The sequence below is a fragment of the Aulonocara stuartgranti genome (assembly GCF_965226115.1).
Source record: "Aulonocara stuartgranti genome assembly, chromosome: 9".
NCBI lineage: Eukaryota > Metazoa > Chordata > Actinopteri > Cichliformes > Cichlidae > Aulonocara > Aulonocara stuartgranti.
The window spans coordinates 20,164,413-20,185,000 of NC_138960.1; the positions used below are offsets into that span (position 1 = coordinate 20,164,413).

General features: G+C 38.8%; 1 protein-coding gene and 1 long non-coding RNA gene across 4 annotated transcripts in view; one reads left to right on the top strand and one right to left on the bottom strand.

Moving 5' to 3' along the window:
• Positions 1-4,268, top strand: part of LOC309714919 (cadherin-7-like) — a 114,629-nt gene extending 110,361 nt beyond the window's left edge. For all 3 annotated transcript variants that reach the window (XM_082547644.1, XM_082547646.1, XM_082547645.1), the window contains one exon: positions 2,410-4,268. In XM_082547644.1, coding sequence (XP_082403770.1) covers positions 2,410-2,924 — 515 coding nt within the window. In that variant the 3' untranslated portion in view covers positions 2,925-4,268. The remainder of the gene's footprint in view (positions 1-2,409) is intronic.
• LOC309714923 overlaps positions 1-20,588 on the bottom strand; it is a 170,569-nt gene that overhangs the window by 134,352 nt on the left and 15,629 nt on the right. The window lies entirely within an intron of this gene.

A 20,588-nucleotide genomic window follows, 5' to 3' on the forward strand; every position in this document is an offset into this window, starting at 1 on the left:
TACTCTAATGAGAAAGTGATGCTTGCTGGAAAGAAAAGGGCAACACTGAAAACTCACCTTGTTTGCAATCGATTGTGTGGGGTAGATCATTTAAGCAATTCAATTACAGCAAAAGCCTTTGTAGCACTAAATTGATCTTCTTTTTGTCTATTTGTGATTTAGTATACATCTTCAGTACATGTGCTATGAAAAGTGCGGCTCCTGTCATTTCACGGTTGTGTTTGTTAAACTGCCTCGGCTGGAAATCATCTCTTACAAGACCCCTGGTACCTGACACAGACTGACTATTTGTATGCCCGACCATCCACCTGCTCATCCTTTGGGTTGTGATTGGATGTTGGCCCGTTTCCAGTCTGTGATGCATTGTGGCTGCCTTCTAGGCATTAAAACCTAAAGAGCTTTGCTGGAAAGCACTGAGAATATTCTATTTCAATGTGCCACTTTGTAATTCACTTTGGAGAAGCCTTGCTGATTTGAATAGAATTTAGAACGACTCGAGTTGCTTAAAATCTTCCACAGAAATGTTTGGCATTCTTTCCCAAAGCGCTGAAAAGTATCATGGATATTGGTAGCATTGTTTGAGTGAAGGAGTAGTCCAAATATTTCACAAAATCTGGTTTATATACTACTACATAGTGCTTTTGTTATAGGGTACACACAGTCACCAAAAAGCCCACAGAGAGCTGTCCATTCATCTCCTGCAGTGTTTCCATGTGACACTTTCCTGCCTTCCATCTCTTCCATTTGCTCCCTTATTAGAGGGTGTGAAGTGGTGTTTGAATTTGGATCCAGGGCCTCTTTCTGTGTTGCCTGCAGTAGCTTGATGCCGAGAAGGAAAAGAAATATGGGCCCACGGAACGATATTTCACTGGCACCAGCCTGACATTGATGGATAGAGGATCATTAGACATTTGCCAGCTTGCTTGGGCGTAGAGTTATTTTCAGCAATAATGTATGGGAGAGGGAACAGGGGCTGGAGGAGGGCTTCTGGCAAGATCTCAGAGGACCAAGGATTTCAGTTTGGTGGAGTTTTGTACAAGTCTTGAAGCAAAACGTAGGAGGTGGAAAACACAGAGGGACGAAATACAGCATATTACATAACAGTTTTAGCTTTGTAACTAATAGAATTTGCAAAGCACTACCACTGAATTGATAGGGCGGCGGTTTCCAAGCTATTTTATCAGACATGCTCCGACAAGCCCTGAATGAATCAATACCCAGTCAGTGAGGAAACACATCACCCACCAAATGTGTGCATTTTTTATTTATTGACTGAGTTTATAGGCAGCATGGTGGTTAGCGCCGTCTCATCACAGCAAGTAGCTCCCGCTAAGGGTAATCTGGCTTCCCCTCAGAGTCTAAAGACATGCAGGAGAAGTTAATTGGTGGCTCTAAATTGGTCATGGGTGTAAATGTGAGTGATGGGCTATCAACCTGTCCAGATTGTACCCCAATTTTCAGCCCATGGCAACTGCAATAGGCTCCGGTCCCCATTGACTTTGACTTGAATAAGCAAACAAAACGGATAGTAAATATTCCGCACTACATTTGTTGGTCTGAAAGTTGGGTATGTGATGAAGTTTGCACTTGTGCTCTATTTGAACAGTTACCCGTTATGTGCAACATAATCATACATCATTTTTGGACACCTTTGTTTGTCAGTTTCCATCCATTGTTGCTTTACCCAGCAGCTGTTTACCCGTTCAGTTAATGTTAGCTAAATATCAGATTTAGCTAACTACTTTTAGCTAGCATTTATTAATTACTTTGATCACCCATTTTGAACCTTTATTAATTTCTTTTAAGAGCTTTTTCAGTCAGTTACTTCAGTTAACTATTTAGCTGCATTGCTTTTAGCTTATCACTGCAACAGTTTGATATTTACTAAACTTATTTTCAGTTACTTTTAGCAAACAATTTCAATCATCTATTTAAGCTAACTGCTATATTTCCATGCTTGAACGCCCATCTGAATAATTTTCCCTCTCAGGACCTTTTCAGCAATTTTTGTTCAGTTGCTATAAAGAGGTGTTTTGCTTTGTTTTGTTTTGGTTTTGTTTCATTTACTTTTAGCATGTATTTAAATTACCTCAAACAATTTATATCAGCGTAGACTCTCATGATCTCGTGTCTCATGTCTAGTCATGATTGTCTTAAGCACTTCAGTCGAATGCAATCCGATTCAAGCGCTTACAGTAAGATGATAATTTGTATCTCTTACTTGTTTGCCAACACACTCAATTGCATCATGCCTCTCTGCAAGCTTCCCACTTGTTCTATGTTATGAACTCTTAAAGTACAAGCACTCTTAGGTGGAAATTACTTTTTTTCATCTGTTCTTGCATCTTCAGCTGATTGGAATGGAAAGAATGTCACTTATTACTGACTGATTTCTGCTTTTCTTCGCAGTCATGGTTCTACTAATTGTGACTATGCGTCGGAGAAGAAAAGAACCTCTGATTCTGGAAGAGGAAAGAGATATCAGAGAAAACATCGTCCGTTACGACGATGAGGGAGGGGGCGAGGAGGACACAGAGGCCTTCGACATGGTGACCCTGCGTAACCTCAATGTCATCAGAGACCCCAATGTACGACGAGACGTCACACCAGATACCCCTACTTTCTTTCATTACCCCTCAGCTTCTCGCCCATCCTATAAATCCCTACCAGACAATGTGGTGTTTCGAGAGTTTATTTGGGAGCGACTGAAGGATGCCGACGTGGACCCATCAGCTCCCCCGTACGACTCTCTGCAGACGTATGCTTTTGAAGGTAGCGGCTCTGTAGCTGAGTCGCTAAGCTCACTGGAGTCACTAAGTACAGACTCAGATCAGAACTATGACTATCTCAGCAACTGGGGACCACGCTTCAAAAAGCTGGCCGACCTGTACGGCAACAGCGATAGCACCACTGTCTTGTCATAGCCACTAAATGTGTTTCTTAACATTTGTGGGACTCCAAAAAATAATAGTAATTTATTGTCAGAGAAAATGATTTTGTCTGCCTTAGTGCATTGGAGGAAAAGATTCAAAGACAACACAAGAGACTGAAAGAAAAACACTTTGACTTCAAAGGTTTTTTTGGTTTGTTTACCTCCCTGTATGGATTTTGAAAATCGTGCCATGGTGAGTTTTGACACGGACTTCAAAAGTGGCTTGACTGAGGAGGAAACCTTGTGTGGAAAAGACATTAAAGGTTTCAGATTTTGGGCTTGGGTCCAACCATTGACTGCAGAATGCATACATGTTGGAGCATTTTTACGGGGAGGCACCTGTCCTTTCATTCCTGTGATGGGCACCGGCCCAGCACTCTTGCTTTGAAGCATTCCTTTGCTATCTTTGTGCTAAAAAAACATAAAAAATTTCTCATGAAAGGCTGTGTCTCTAGCGGCTAATCAGTAGTCACTTGACTGTTCATATGAAATTTGACAGCAATTTATATGGGATTTTTTTTCTTCTCCTTCTTCTATCTTTGGGACGGGGAGCAGGGTGATGAGGGGCTGTTTTTCACAAACACTGAAATCCGGAGCCACATTATTCACGGACTCAGAAATATCCTTCAACACTATATGAAGTGCAACTGCACACATATAATAAAGTATAAACAAGTATTTGATGTGCTAAGGAAATGATGTGAAGACATAAGTTGTGCAAATCATAAAAAGAATGACATGCTCGTCATTTTGATGTCTCCACTGGGTGAAACAGGAAAACATCATTTCTCTTCTTCTCCCAACAATACATTTTGCAGAAGTTGCAATGTAGTGTTTGTCTCAGTCTGTTTTTTCTTCAGCCTTTCTATTGCCAAGTCAAATGTATAATTTCTGAGGTATAATCTGTCAGGATTTAGTTGTTTTGCTTTTGTACAAGGCAGGTTGGGTCTGGGAATGTTTGCTACACCAGAAACTGTCACTGATGGATCTGTCCTCGCTGTGCTTAATTGCAAATTCACACCACCTAGAGTAAAAAAATAAATATATGTTTCTGAAGTGACGGTCCTAACCTGGGTGAAGTTGCAGTTTGTAAGTAAATGACTTTTGCTTCTGTAGTTTGCAGATTCCAGCATATATTGTCTTTCAGAAATGAAGTAAATAATGTCAGTGGTTTGAATATTGATGGTGAAAGGACACACTGTATGATAATCATTTTGTGCCAATTTTCTTTTCCAGCTTAAACAAATTATGTTACAACTAGGTGTCCACATGTACACTGATATGTATTCTTATTTATTTTGAAGAGGCAGAACTGTGCAAATGATGTTTTTATCTTTTGCTGAAAATAAAATTGACATTCAGTTCCTTAAAATATCGAAGCACTTTCTTTCAATCCTTCTGAACATGTGTACAAATATATAGACATGAACTCTATGAAAACTAAAAACTAAAATCCAAAAGAGCATCTAATTAATGACTAAAAAAATCTTGACTTTATTCTCTGCGCATTTGGGGATCTCAAGTAACTGGGGAGAAGAAGGAGGAAGAAAGAGAAAAGAGAACTTTATTTTTTTCATACATTTTTTGATGTGCCTTTAAGTAGGTGAAAGGCCTTGTAGTGACAAAGCATTCACACTCCACGGAGGCTTGTGTGGTGATTGCAAGGTTCATGTTTGGCCATTTGAGCGCTAGTTTTGTAAATTAGCCAAGCTTGAACAATAAAGTAAAAAGATGATTATAGGTGGAATAGGATAAATGGCAAATAAACAATGTGCACTACTTTCTGCTTTCATAGGATCCCCAAAATTCTTTCAAATGCATAATTTTGGCATTAAAACTTCATGTATACATGCATACATATAGCAAAAATCATGGTCTACAGTTGTCAAGCATTGTGGCCTATTTTTTTGAGGACAGCAAGATATGAGGATATTATTTACGAAGCGATTCACAGTAATTTGTGAAATGTGAGACAAGGTTATTCATTAGTTTTTATCCTACACTTTGTTTTGTGGAGGGCAAGCAAATACCGCTCCATGAGGTTTATTTATCAAAAGATTTTGAAAAGATCAGAGTTTGGTTTAAAGTATGGCTGGTGCATGTTTTATAGTTAGTGAAACTACAATATTAAAAGGATATTTTACCAGTGTAACACCAACAAGTCATTTTTTTAGACATCAATGGTAATAGGTAGTTACCATACAAATTCAGTCTTTATAAGTGACCATTTCCACAATGTTCATCACACTGACTATGAAAACTCACTCTCCAGATATACATATATATGGACAGAGAGAGAAAAAGAGTCGGTTTGCAGTTACATGAAGTCACAGAAGCAAATGAGAAAGCCTAAGTTCACAGAAGCCTGACCAGTATTCCAGATTTTGTGTTTTTTGAGTAAATATTTTCATTTTTTGACTTGATGTTTACCACACCGTGTGAATTTTATTAGTGGAAAGTATCCGCCTTTCATTTTCAATACCACAGGTGTCTGAACACTAAAACTATAAGGCAAACAGATATACATATTATATATTTCTTTACATTTAATTCCAGTTTTGTCATTTCCTTAAAATATATTTTTGCCAGCTGTGTTTATAGCCTGCACCTTAGAGGTGTTAGTCAAAATGTAGACAACTAGCATCTCTTTCCATTTAATGCACTCAGAGGCTCATGAATACAATTGACAGTATAATTTACAATGATGCAAGAGATTGCAATGAAATTGTTATGCATCTTTGGTTGGTAAATATGCCATCTCCTTACAGGTATTGACATACTTTCTTAAGCTTTGAACCTGGCAAAAACAGAACATGTAAGATTTTTCAAGTGTTAGTCAGGAGTAACCAAGGTCACCATATGTGCTCATTGTCATGCAGTTCATGCAAACCTACAAGCGAAGATGTGGATAGTATTCTTCTTCACATATTTATGGGTTATAATGCACGATAGCTTCGTGCATACCATATTTAAAAGCCCCCAAAAATTACTTTTGAGAGCTACACATAGCCCACCAAAAGGATGCAGCTAAAACCTGTGGATGAAAAACTCAAGTACTGGAAGAGAACTGAGGGAAAAACATACAATCAATTAAATGTAAAAACCAAAAAGACAACTATAAAACTACCCTGAAGCGTGGAAGAAAAGTGTCTTAAAAGGGTTAAAAAGTAGAGTGAAATGAAACATAGGTAAAACATTAATATATAATTAATAAGCGCAAAATTTATGAAACAGAAAATTATCCCAACACAAACTGAAGTAATAACATAGCCTGACGCAGTTGAGATTTCCTTTATCGAAGCAGAAAGACAGCGGCTCAAGCAAAGACATCCGATGTAATCTCCAGCACTGATAGCAGCAGCAACAAGATGTGGGTTTTGATTGACCAACTGTCAATCAAAATCACCAGAAATTGTTTTAAATGGCCGCTGCCTTGGGTACTTATGAGCAATCAGGGACCCCGTGTTATCGGTGGCTCAATCTGGACCTCGACTGATTACTTGTGTTGGCCCCGCCGCCTTGGCTGGCAAGGCCCTGGGCAGCCACAGACACTTCACTCAATTCTTATCATAACCATGCATCATCAACAAATTGCCCTGACAAAGAGGTGCCCATTTTCAGAGACTCTCAGCGAGATGAGGAACATGCTTTCCTTCAGATTGTCGACTGGAACATCGCTAATAGTGTTTGACCTCTTGGCTGCCTGTTAAGGAAATCATTCCCCACGGATGGCTTTTAGCTTCGCACAACACAGGTGACTAAGATCATCTGTCGTGCAATTACACGGTTCTATTTTTAGCGCTTCTAACAACAACACTTCATGTGATTCAAAGCAGAATTTATTTAATTGCGATGCTGTTTATAGTTTTACATTCTGTGTGTTTTTGTCGTGTAAAGTGAATATCTATAATCAATTCATAGGTTCAGGTGAGTATTAACCATAAAATGCATTTTAAGTGTGCTTTTTGCCAGGTTTTAAGGCAACCAGCTTATATATAGGCTTACTTCTAAGCCAGTTCGAGACTTATAATTATGCATGTGAGATGTTGTTTATATCTGAGAGCACCCAGCATGAAACAAACTCCAAAGAAAGTGTGTCTCGGTTTTCTTGCTCTCATATAGAATAAAAATAGAAATAAATAATCTGCTGGCCATCTGTCCCGGGGTGTCTGTTGGTGGCAGAGAAATGGGGCCCCTGCTCTGGCATCAGCTGGACAGCTCCACGCTGGTCCTTTGAAAAAGAGAAAAGGAGGGAACGGAAGATCAAAGGCCATTGCAACACCATGTTTTATTCTGTCTCGTGCCGCAGCGCTCACAGTTCTCCTGCTTTCAGCAAAAGAGATCTCAGACCTGAGGTTTGTGTACTCTATAGCTTCACCAAATTAGACTGGTCCCAGACCTGGGCAATATAAATAATTCTCTTGAGAGGTATGTGTGTAAGTGGGAGTGCAACAGCTTGCTCCTTGAGTGCCTGGGGAACTGGGAAGGAGTGGAAAAGTAGGTCATAGTGGCAAGATTAGGGTAATGAAGTGTAAAAGAAGAGAAATGTGGGATTATCACTGGGAAATGACTCAAAATTGATCTATCATTCATACATCGATGTCCACTGTGTGTACAAAACTGGACAGCGTGGAAGAGGAAATGTGATATGAAATCAGTAAGATTGGCAACTGCTTCATCTTTCACAGGCTGCCGTTCGTCTTGGCTTTCAAAGGTCAAAACAAGATAATTTAGAGAACAATGAAATTGCCACTGATAAAAATTGAGTTCCTGGAAACTTATCTGAACATTTCCTGGCATGACATTCGATAGATATACACAATATGGTTTAACAGGTGCTTTGTGCTCTTTTCAATATTCCTTTTCTTGGTTGGATGACTGCATTTACAGATTTTGTTACATCACCATATTTCTTCATTATGGATAACTGAAGGAGAGATTTTGCGAGAAAAATACGGCAAGATCAGCTTGTCAGGCCACTATGTGCAAAAATTTATTTTGGGTCATTTTTTACACAAATTTCCATTTAAACATTTGACCGTGGAGCTGATGTGAACTCGCTTAGAGCATCAGTACAATGATGAATTAAAGTAATTAGAAAATGATGCACTGCAGCCCTCTCCAGTGATGATTGGCAAAAACATGTCAGGGCAACATCAGCATTAATGAGCCATAATCGACATAGGCCTAATTAGCAGCACTTTGTACTTTTATGTAGGTTTATCATCATTAGCCAAGCCAGGCTTGATATGGCACTGAGTATGTGGGTGGCATAAGTGTTTGTTTATCGTGTAGACACGGAAAATAGTTACATGCTACAACAGCCTCGGTGGAGGGAAGTGTTTCTGTAGGCCTACATCTCCCATCAGGAGGGGCTTTTGGGCTAATTAGATCTCCAAAGACTTCGGAAACTGTGGAAGGAAACATGCATATTAAAAAAAACAAGGAAAATTAACGGTAGTTGTTTTGGGTTTTTCATAGCTAGCTCAGCTCAATTAGACAAGCTAATCAAAAAGACTAATAAATCATCTATCACTGGGACTATTAGAACCAATCAGCAAAGGTTTAACACCACTTTCTTTGGAATTTTATTACTACACATCTCAGTCGTACTTAGTCTGGACGGTGTTGTTTATTGTTATTCTGCCATTTCTCTCACTGCTGATCATAGGGTGTTTGACATTATTAATAAAAATATTAATCAATCGTGTCTTCTGCCATCCGCCAATTTACATATCTTTACATGGAGCAACTGAGCATGGAGCCAACTCCCCGCTTAATAATTCACGAGATGTTTTCCCTTTCTATTGTCGTTTCAAGGCGTGAGCATGCTGGGTTTATTTTTCTAATAAAACCAAATGGCACAATGAGAGGATGGAATTATCCTGGTTGTATTTAATTGAATTTGACCAGGTCCCCGCTCGGTGTCGGTCTAATCTCCCCGCAGCACTGTAGTCTCTCTCCCAGGGAGACAGGGGAGGCCGATAAACTTTGAAGCTTGCGCTGAGAACCTGCTCGCTTCACCCTCTGCATTATTCATGATGCAGGGACTAGAGCATCTTCAAATGGCCTGTCATTTCCTTTTACCCTCCATCACAATGGCCATATGCTGCACACACTAGAGGAGGGGATAGGGGAAAGCAATCTGCAGCTAAGCCTAGCCAAACAGGAACACATACATACTAACAGATACATTCATAGGTAAACCCACACAAGGAGATATGTACAAGTGGGGAAGCTGGGACTAAAAAAAAGTCTGCTGTGGCATATTTCAATCTTGTGCCATTCAAAACTAACCTCCTCCCACTGCTTCATCCCCCCCAGACAGCTACTGCTGCTAAAGTAAACACGATGGTACCCCGTATTGCTGCCAAACTGGCATTTGCAGAAAAGTTATAAAAGGGCAAAAATGAGAACAATCAAAAGTTTTTGGCAATATGTTCAAAGATTTGCAAGTCTTGTGACATTTTTGGAAAGGTATGAACTTGCATAATTGTTCTCTTAGGAAACAGACGATGCAAATCTCTCATGATGAGGTGCGCTTAGCTTTTTTTTTCCACAGCTAAAAAAGTGTGGAGGCGTACTCAGTGTTTGAGTATAAGTTGTAAGGATCTTCTCTCAGATCGGTGACATTTTGTCAGCCGCTGCGGAGTCCCTTCAGCCAGTGTTCCGCACGTTATTTGTGTTTACAGAGTTTGTTTGCGTGACAAAACCACACAAGGCACGTCCCTCGGAGGTAATTGGGATTTCCGTCATTTGGCCTCCCTAATGTCTGCCATTCAGCATTAACATATCATTAGCTCTTTCTGGGACCGTTCACTCAGAAAATTAGAGGTCTCCATAGACCCCCGGCTCCATCAATATGGCAAAAGCAGTTGACACCTTCTCTTTGTAGTTTTCCTGAGAGAAAAGCAAAATGGAGATAGGCGTGGGAGTAAGAATGGCAGATCAAGTGGTACGTCATTATATTACTTTATAAAACTTTGTATTTGTGACCGCAGCTCATGAAATGTAATTTGCTCTTCTCAAAGAATATAATTGAAATTTTTTTCATGACCTTCACCTTGAAGTAAAAAGATGGTGCAGACAGATTGTGGAACGTGATAAAATTACATATATGGTTCCCGAGGGCTGACATGGATTCTACTAAAATAACATCAGCCTTAAAGTGATTCATTAAATGCTATTGTAAAAAGCCTGTCCTTGTCGAATGGTTGAGATGAACAGCACTGCTATGATACCTAATGACAAAACATCTGGTTGATTGTTCCTACGCTGTGATGGAATTGCTGTAGCTTGGGCATTTAGTCTTCGTAAATACCTTGTTTTGACACCTATAATGGCACGAAGTCTAAGTTGTTTTTGTTGTTGATGCACACACTAAATAGGTAGATGCTGTAAAGTGAAGTTCTTCTCCGGGGTAATTACCTGTTAAAAATAAATACAAATACAAATGTGCAACATCACAGATCACAGCTTGTCATTGTTTTTTCTTTAACACATATATTTAGAATACATATCTATGGACTGCAGGAGAAAGGGCACGCAAACTCCACACGGAAAGGCCAAAAAGAAACAGCTCCTTCACTGAGCTTTTAGAAACCATGTTCCTTCTTACATTCAGGGGCGTAATTTCCAGGGGGGTTAGGGGGGTTATGACCCCCGCCCAATAACCAGACCTAACCAATATAATCCCCCCAATAACATTATGAATTATCTTGCATACCGTAAATAGGCTGTTTTCTTTACTCATTTCAGATATTACCAGCAAAGTAGTTACATGTTTAATCATCTGGGAATTTACCCAGATTTATTTATTTATTTATACAGAGAGCTTGACCCCTCCCAGTGTTCAGCACAAAGTTACACCGATGCTTGCATGTAATGCCCTGCTTTGGTTTCTGATTGTATATGTTTGTGCTATCCATTGTATTTTGAAACAAGAGACTGTTTTTGTGTTTTTCACTCAAAGCTATTGTTCTATGTTAGAAACAAATAAAGAATACATATTTTGCAATTTGAATAAAAAATGTCTTTTATTTTATTGCTCTCAACAGGAGTGAAAGAAGGTTAGGCTGAAGTTTTTCTTTCTTGAAAAACAAACAACTAAAACATGTACTTGTTATATGTAGATATTTTAAAAGGAGATTATTAGGAAAATTCTTCTTTAAATGGTGCCTGGTAGTAATACTAATTGAAGTATTATTGGTTGTTTATTGAAAATAGAAAAGGAGGAGTACAAGTAGCAGCTGTAAAAATAGTTTTATGTTGTGAGAACGATCAGGAATTTTAGCATAATAACAATTATTATGTGATCTGAAGCTGAAAAACATTAGTTTGTTTAAATGTGAGATTTTTCTGCTTTTTAAACAAATCTACTATTTTTTTTTTTATCAACTAAACATAATCCTTTAACCCCGGTGTTTTGAAAATAACTAAATGCCGTCATTATTGGTACCACTGTTCCACAGGATTCATGTCTAAACATAAATCGAACATAATCATAAATTCATGTGATTTGTGTGTAAACATGTCTTATATATAAAGAGACCCCAGCTAAAAAGCATTATGGGTTATTTATGGGTTGTCTAAGAGATTCATTTTAAGCATAAAAAATGAAAAAATGTAACATTTATTAACATGTATTTCTGATCGAATTGATATTGTTTTATTGATTAATATTGTTAAAAGACACATTTTCAAAAATGGCCAACCATTGTTAAAGGACGACTTAATATAAAAGCATGATTCTTAGGGGGAAAATTATTTTAGGAAACAGAAAGGAGGTTTCTGGCACAATCTCGCTTACCTCACTTTAAACATCACTGCAATTTTATAATAGATATGGACGACATGTTTTTTATTCTTTCTGTGAAATCACAAAACTCTATCTCTTGGAGGATTGGTATACTGTTTGAATATGATTTGTTGGTTAAATCTCCCTATTATTTTGTATTTCTTATTATTCATATTTATTTAAACTGCTATTAGCAATATACTTCTTAATGCATTGGTCAAATAATAAAGCTGTTCCACTTCTTTAAAGAATATTTTGGAGACAATTCTGCAAACTTTTTAAGCATTTTTCTGTGATTCATATTTGACTGGTTACTATATATAAAATGTTAAATAAGGCAATACTTCAAAACATCTTGTAGGTGTTGGGATGGATATAGATTGTTAGATTAGCTTTTTGACACAAACCATGAATAAGACGGGAATGTGTGTTATTGGCTAACCAACTGAACTAAGCGCCCAAAACTCTGCTTAAAGAAGCCCAGCTCAATGATTTTTAAAAATCATTGAGCTGGCAACCAGACATATCATAGAGAAAAAAACCTATATGATCACTGACAGTTTTACACAGTTTGACATCACATAATTTCCCAACCCTAGTAACAATAAATGCCACATTAATCATGAATTTTGTTGAGGTCACGGGTATTCTTGCAAATGCACTGCACTGCTGTGATTATAAACCAGTCAGTAACAGAAAAGTCTGAGGTGTACAAGGCGGCCTTTATGAAAGAAATAAGGAAGATATCCTCAAGGTAGGCTACCACATGGTTGGCAGGTAAATAAAACTATCTGGCCAGGGGATAAGTTTGGGTTCCTGATGGGCGTATCAACACATATGCACAGTGAGTAAATATTTCCCAGGGATGGCCATTAGAAAGTAGACTGTACAGTGGTAAAGGCTGTCTAATCCCTGCTGGTATGTGTTTCAAATTCAGCAGACAGAAGGAAGCTGATCCAATTCCCTGCATCCTGCAGGACACAGATCTGCATTTCCTCTGCACTTTGATGAAACAGCAGCCAAGCTGTCCGCCTCCATTAACAGCCCCTCTGATTTTACACCGTGCTCTGACAACTCTGTGTGCTTGTGTGTTTACTTGTATGTGTGTCTGTGGGTGCATATAATAAATATGTCTGTGCGCATATGTCTGTGATGTATTTCTTGGGATCTGCATGTTTATATTGCTTTATAGCAATGAGCTTGAGGTATCACGACTAGGAAAGTCTGTGTTTATTTTTAGATCATATGAACAAACTGAAATCTGTTATAGGTTACAGAAAAAAACAACATTCAGGCCCTATTTCCATCAATGAGAGCCAGAGCATATTCATGCTGGTTTCTCGCGGCTTTAGAAATCTTTCTTATCTCTTGAACAGCAGACTATTTTTGCTTGAGTTTCCTTTATTGTCAGGATTGGTCTGACCATGTGCCATGTTCACAAACTGTATTTTCAGATTAGGCATAGAAATGCTATCTTTTGTCACAATGTGGTGCCTGGAAACTACAGGTTATTATCACTTTAATTGGCCGTTTTTGACTACTTTTGATTTTATCTCTATATTTCTCCTTTAAAATATATTTTTCTTGCCTTGTTTGGTATCATTATTTTCAGCACAACTTCAAATATCTGAAATTTGAGTTATTTTTTCATTTTGGTATACTATATTAGCACAGTTGATCTAAATTCAGACAAAAAATTCAAAATCCGAGTAGAAAAACGTTATATTTTTTACTGTAAAACCCACAAACATGTTTAACGAATCATTTTCATAACTTGAAATGCAAATAGAAATTGTACATTTCTAAAAATTACACACAAGTTTTGCAAACAACAAAGTTATATGGTACTATTTACCTAAAAATGCAGCCAAGGCCTCAGGCGTTTTTTTATATAACCATTTAAATCTATTTACAGAACAATCAGGTGTTCTGCATCAAATAAGAAGGCACACAAATTATTTGTGCCAGTCCAAAAAATGTAGTTTGTGTTCAGTATAAGACAGAGGAGAACACCAAAGGCCTAAACCCTGCAGGTCTGACAGCAGGAGGTGCATCAGTCCAGTTTTCCATGTGGGAACAGCTTTTACACTGAAATCTGCCTTTGACGGCTTTTTTTTTTTTTGGAGAAAATATGAAATTCAGCAGTCTAACTGACACACAATACAAAATAATAACTACACAACACACTAACTACAGCCTCCAAACACGCTAAACGTTACTAATGTCTCACATATGAAAACTCGCTCTCTCTCTGTCTTTCTCTCACAGGCGTCACTCCTAAAAACTTCCCCTTGTCCCTAAACAACCAAATGTCACATGTTTGCCATATCATTTTTTTTTGATTGGCTGACATGGTAAACTCTAACACCTACGGAGCCCCCCAGGGGACATGGGAGAAAAAAAAATTAGGGAGGAAAAAAAAAAATTAGGGAGAAAAAAAAAATTAAGACGGACTTTTGCGAGATCTCGCAAAAGTATTGCGAGATCTCGCAAAACTCCAACAATGGCGGCAGCTACTTAGTTGTAATATTACTCTTTCTGGGTCACAAAATACACTTTTAAGATATTTTGAGGCGTGAATGTAGTTGTGTAAACGTCAGATACCTGCTCGGTTTACAAGACATCACATATTTGCAAAAGAGCTCCGACGTTTTTGGAGATCTGACACCCACTAGCTCGAAGCTAACGGGAGGTCGAGACCTACTACAGCCGGGAGGAACACCGCTTTCCCGGCACATCGTGCCTCGACCTCCCGGTCGGCTTCGAGCTGGCGGCCACTAGCTCGAAGCTAACGGGAAGTCGAGACCTACTACAGCCGGGAGGAACACCGCTTTCCCGGCACATTGTGCCTCGACCTCCCGGTCGGCTTCGAGCTGGCGGCCTCCGAAGAATGCGGCTAAAACTTTTGCGAGATCTCGCAATACTTTTGCGCAATACTTTTGCGAGCGCTCGCAAAAGTCCGTCTTAATTTTTTTTTTCCTCCCTAATTTTTTTTTTCCTCCCTAATTATTTTTTTTTTCCTCCGTAATTTTTTTTTTCTCCCATGTCCCCTGGGGGGCTCCGTAAACACCAATAGGGAAGGGGCATTTTTTCTTTTTCTTTTTTCGCTCGCAAGCGGAGAGCGTTTGCTAGCGCTGTCTGTAGAAAACGCCGTTTTTACTGGTCTTCCCGCTGTAAACACCACTGTTTTGTTCAGAAAAAAACATCTCGTGTATTTTTTATCATAACTCTGGTTCTACGTGGCCCATCGAAACAATTCAAAAACTGGTATATAGTTTGAAGTCTGCATTTTCGACCCAAGTTGGAATGGAGACTCTGACTTACTGCATCTTGTAGCTGGGTCGTCTTAAATTGGTCATGTGATGTTGGCGCGTCCGGCGACCCCAGAGGGTTAACAAACTCTTTACCTGCTTCACTTTTTAATGAACAATATCGTAAGTCCATTTTCATGTTTCTATTTATTATATTTATATCAGGGTTGAGAATGTCTCTTTCAAGTGACCCACCAGACAGAGAAGTCAGTTATCTGTTCATTTAAATCAATGAAAAAAATCTCATTGTAATTAAAAGCAGAAATCCCAATAAAACAGCTGCATCACACTCAAGCTCCTGTCACAGTCAAAGACTGACACTTAAAAGCTTGCTGTACTATGTCAGAGGGAGACTGGGTATATTAAAACAACACATGGTGTTACTTTTATTGTTATATGCTGTCACCCCTCATACGCATGTTATTAAACTGTGACAAGGACACTGTGGTGTAAACCAGCCCCCTCATTCTAACCGTAGATCAGTACGAGTACAGTTGGTGGTTTGAATTCTCATACTTAAGAGTCTGTTAAATGCCACGCAGGCTTGTCACAGTTATGCAAAAACAATGATCCGCCCCAGCTTGAAGGGCAAGGTAATAAAAAAAAAGAAAACGAAACACAGCATATTTTTGTTCCACCTCCGTGATGACGTGTGTACACAGGATGGTTAACTACGATAAATTGGCCCGAAATTGGCCAATGAGTTCAGACGCACTTGTAATGTGGCTTAAATTGCATGCCCTTTCAGGCAGGGGAACAAACCTCCTCAATGTCAGCGTTCTCTCCCACATGTTGAGTGCTTAGTTTGCCATGCAGTACAGGATCTCCAGGCCTGTTTAGTATTCACCCACTTGAATTTCCTAAAGGTTACCAAACCTAATTAGACATTTATGCAGGATCTTCAAAGGTCCCTCCGTTATTAATGATGTGCTACTTCTGAGGACTGCATCGATGGCTTTTTTTCTGACTCGGAGAGCGCACGCCTCACAATATATGCATACACAATGGAGACACGCAGCCATCCAAAATGCAAGAAGAGACTTTTAACTGTTGCAGTGTTAAAGTGGCCCAGTGTTTTTGACAAATGTTGCGATTCAAAGTTAGCTTATTTTTTTCCATAAAATGCTCTCATTTAAACATTTGAAATGTTTTCAGCATTTATGAGATTTGCAAGTTGTTACATTCTGTTTTTAGTTACATTTTACGCAGTAACCCAACTTTTTTGGCATTGGGGTTGCACATTAACACAATGACATCACACATTGTCCAATTTAGTTTTATCTGACCGTGGTTGAAGAATTCACATCATGCTCTCACACCAGGAATGTCAAGTGCAGTTCTCCAATCCGGAATTCATTTCCACACCCACATTAGTCTTTGTGTTTGTACTCACTGTTATTGCTTTTACACACACTTCACTACTAACAACATCTTACTATTGTGTTGGTGTATTTCTCATCTGAATCGGCTCTACAACATCAACATCAGTTTTACCCTAGTACTGTTGCCCTTCACTTGAAATTAAATAGAGACACATGTTCTCAGAATCTGAATACTTGAAACAAATAGAAACACAGGTGCACATCCTGACACTGTCATAATTACACAAGCATACACTATACATGTAGGCAGCATAGCTTTACTGTACTACACAGTAGCTGGTGTTATGGTCAAAGTCTTTGTTTCTGTTTTCTGATGTGTGTCAGGAATGATTTGTGACAGACGAATAGCAGAAAGACAGAAAGGGAAGGTTTACAAGATGATAGTGAGACCTGCTGTGATGTATTGTTTGGAGATGGTGGCATTGACAAAAAAGGCGAAGAAGTATAGGTAGAGGTGGCACAGTTGAACATGGTAAGATTTTCATTGGGAGGAACAAGGATGGACAGGATTAGAAACGAGTATATCAGAGGAAAAGCTTGGGTTGAGCAGTTTGGAGATAAAGTTAGAGAGGTAAGATTGAGAGTGTTTGGAAATGTGAAGAGAAGGAATAGCGGCTATAATAGCTCCTGGCAGGCAGGAGGAAAAGAGAAAGACCACAGAGAAGGTAAATAGATGTAGTGAAGGATGACAGGTTTGGTATGACAGAAGAGGATGCTAGGGATAGAGTGAGACTGTGGCATATGGTCTGCTGTGGTGACCTCTAAAGGAATCAGCCACATGAAGAAGAAGATAGTATTACTTTGTGTCTGAACACTTTTTGTCCTACACTAGGCCACACTGCTTGCAGCACCCTTTCAAAGTCAGTAAGTATGAAACTATTTGGTGTTTAAGTCTTAGAACCATGATGGAAGTATTTTTAATTTACTGGTCACAGAGTTGAAGTGACCAACTGACATTGCATGTTTTGACATAGGTGAAAAATGTGATTTGCAAAAGCATGTGCTTTGAGAATTGAACTGTGTTAAGAGTCGTGAGAATGATGTGCCTAATAGTAGAACTGCAACAAAGGATTTGGGTAAAATCATGACTATAAGTGCCAATAATGCAATTTAATAACAATACAAAAAAGCACCTCTCTCTGTAAGACACTCTATAATATTTTACAGATTGTGTATAATAGCAGTAAAACTATTCAAAAACTATTCAAGTAAAGGACTAAAAAAAGACTAAACATTAATTTCTCACAATTTAGAGGCTGGAAAATTTGTTTACCTTTGTTAAAACTAAGTATATCATTTATGCACACTAGTGGGAGGGCAGTGTAGTTCTTTCATTTATTAATACTACAACAACTGACAGTCTAACTTAGGATATAAAGTGAGACAAAACTGCTTTTAATGGGATAGCTTGATTTTGGCATTCCCCTCAGAAAGAATAAAACGATCCTCCAAAGGAGTAAAGCCAATCTTGGCTCAGTGTCAAAATTAAAATGCTTCCTTCAGAAAAACAGGACCCTGGTCCATCATTTTCCCATGACCAGAATGTGAAATTACTTTATAAAGAATGCGAAACAAAGCCAGGAGACACCTCCAACCTCTCTTAGCCATTTAAAATAATTAACTAAATCTAATGCAGGGATTAGTCCAACATTATGCGCCCGTGTTTGCATCCACTCTTAGTAATGCATTAGGTAACTGTAGTTGACAAGACAACCTAAATAAAACTCAGTTTACATTTATTATTTACATTCAGACTTTAATCAATTATGAATGATGGCTAATTAGTGGTGCGCAGGGGTCATCGCTCTTTGCAGTGTCAGAGTCTGCTAAATGTACTGTATGTCACGGAGTGCGGACATTGACAAAAAACCTCTCACCACTTTACAGATTTAGGTGTCTTTCTTCTGAGGAGACTTCACTAATCATCTGTGAAAGTGTGTGCACTGTGCACGCGTGCTCGCGCGCGCCCACTTGTGTGTGTGGGAATGTGCCCGTGCGCGCGTTTGATAATAATAAGGCAAGTGAAAATGAAGAGGAGCTAAACTGTGTAAGTCATTTCTCATTTCCCTGCTTCAGTGCCTGTCAGCAGAAAGCCTTGCATTTTGAATGATGGCTCAGACAACAAAAAGTGAACAACAAACCCTTTGGCTCCAAGGAGGGAAATGGAGGGAGACAAAGAAAGAAAGAAAGAAAGAAAGAAAGAAAGAAAGAAAGAAAGAAAGAAAGAAAGAAAGAAAGAAAGAAAGAAAGAAAGAAAGAAAGAAAGAAAGAAAGAAAGAAAGAAAGAAAGAAAATGCACACAAGAAAAAAGAGACAAATGCACAGTTTCTAAAAAATGACCAAACAAACAAACAAAGCAAAATCCCAATATCAATGCTTTGATAAAACCACTGAACATGCCCTGAAAGTGAAACATAATAGAGAGAAAAAAATTACCTATACAGTTGGCACTCATACAGTTTTAGAAGGACCTTTCAAGGGGCTGATTTAATGTGAGAGCATCAATCCTTTAGCAGCACCGGGTCTTGACAGCAAGTGAAAGTAATCTCTTCTTTATTAATGGGACTTTTCACTTTGGACCCGAGGCCTTTGGTATTCCATAATAGTAGTTTCATACTACAGACCAAAGGAAAGAACAATATGAAATCAGATCAAGTGGATGTGTTATGAATGATAAGTGTATTTCTTTGTAAATTCATGCGAGTCTTTCAAAGAAATACAAAAAAAAAAAGGAATGTAAGCAGCTAAAGTAGCAAAATAGATTATACACTGCTTATTTTCATGTAATCAAAAAGTGTTGAGCCTCCTTGAACACATTATTTGGCTGAAAAATAAATATAAACCATGTAGCCATGCAGCTACCCTGTGGGGAACTCTGGAAACTTCAGTTTGACCCTTTGCTTTGGCTTTAAATCCTTAAAAATGGATTATTTCAGTACTTTATCTGAATAGCATAATGTGTAATACAAAAAAGTTTTGCTTAAAAAAATAGAATGATTTGTTTACAGTTCTCCTCAGTTTTTCCTTTTGTTCATATAGAAGTCAGAACCAGGCAGTCAACACATCCAGTCTGGTCTACTCGCTGGCTTTACAAAGACTGAAAGTGCAGTGAAGTCATTAATAACTCAGTAAAATACACTGCTGCTGGTTGGATGGAGTGAAAACAGATGGAAATTAATTTTGACAATACTGTGCAAAAGTCACTCCCCATTTGGAAAAGAAATAGAAAATATATGATTTACTCATGAAAGTGGCCACTTTCATATATTGTTTTTGTATCCAAAACATACAAGTTTCATTTATATAATTTTTCTAGGGATCTTATATCTGTTTTCACTCTTCTATGCTTTTCATACAAGTTTCACACAGGACAGATACAAACTTTATAAGATTTATATATATCTTTTCCATACGGGTCATTGCATTTTGTTTTGCCAGGAAAACGGTGCAGTGATTTTCTGAAACATGCAAACATACATCAAAATATATGTTGTGTATGGGGCAAAAACAGAGCTTGTGTCATGGTCTGCGTGAGTGGCAGTATTTTTCCGCTGTGTGTCATGTCTCCTCCTCTGGGCGGAGTCGTCCTCGTCTCTCTCAGGAGCTGCACCTGGAGCTGATTAACTCTGTAGTATTTAAGTCCAGCCTTGACAGCTGCTCTATGCCTGAATCGCAACTAACTAGCTTGTGTCCATGGAACATTCTTGCCACCGGGCTACAGCGACTCTCGGCCCCGTCGTTGAGCTCGCCTGCCGCCATCACAGCCATCATTCGGGTACGGTCTACACTCTCACCTGTCTGCCTGCCCCCTTGTCTCACTACTGGACCTTCTCGTACTGGATCAATACTCACCCGGACCTTCACAAACTTACCTCCTCCTCTCACGTACCTCCACCTCTGGACAAGTAAGCCACAGAATTACTCTCATTGGATATCTCACTGCAATCCGTTTTACCTCCACTCTGATACACCTCTCCTCTCTTACAGTCTCCCTGACCACCGGCTCTCTCCCTCGTTTCTCGGTCTGATTAGATATTCCCTACGATGTCCAGCTCCAGCTTTGGGACCCCATTGTCATGCTCATGCTCTCAAACAGATAACTTGCAGTATTTATCTCTCCTACCATAATTGGTGTTTTAATTGTCATAGTGTTCTACCCACAATCA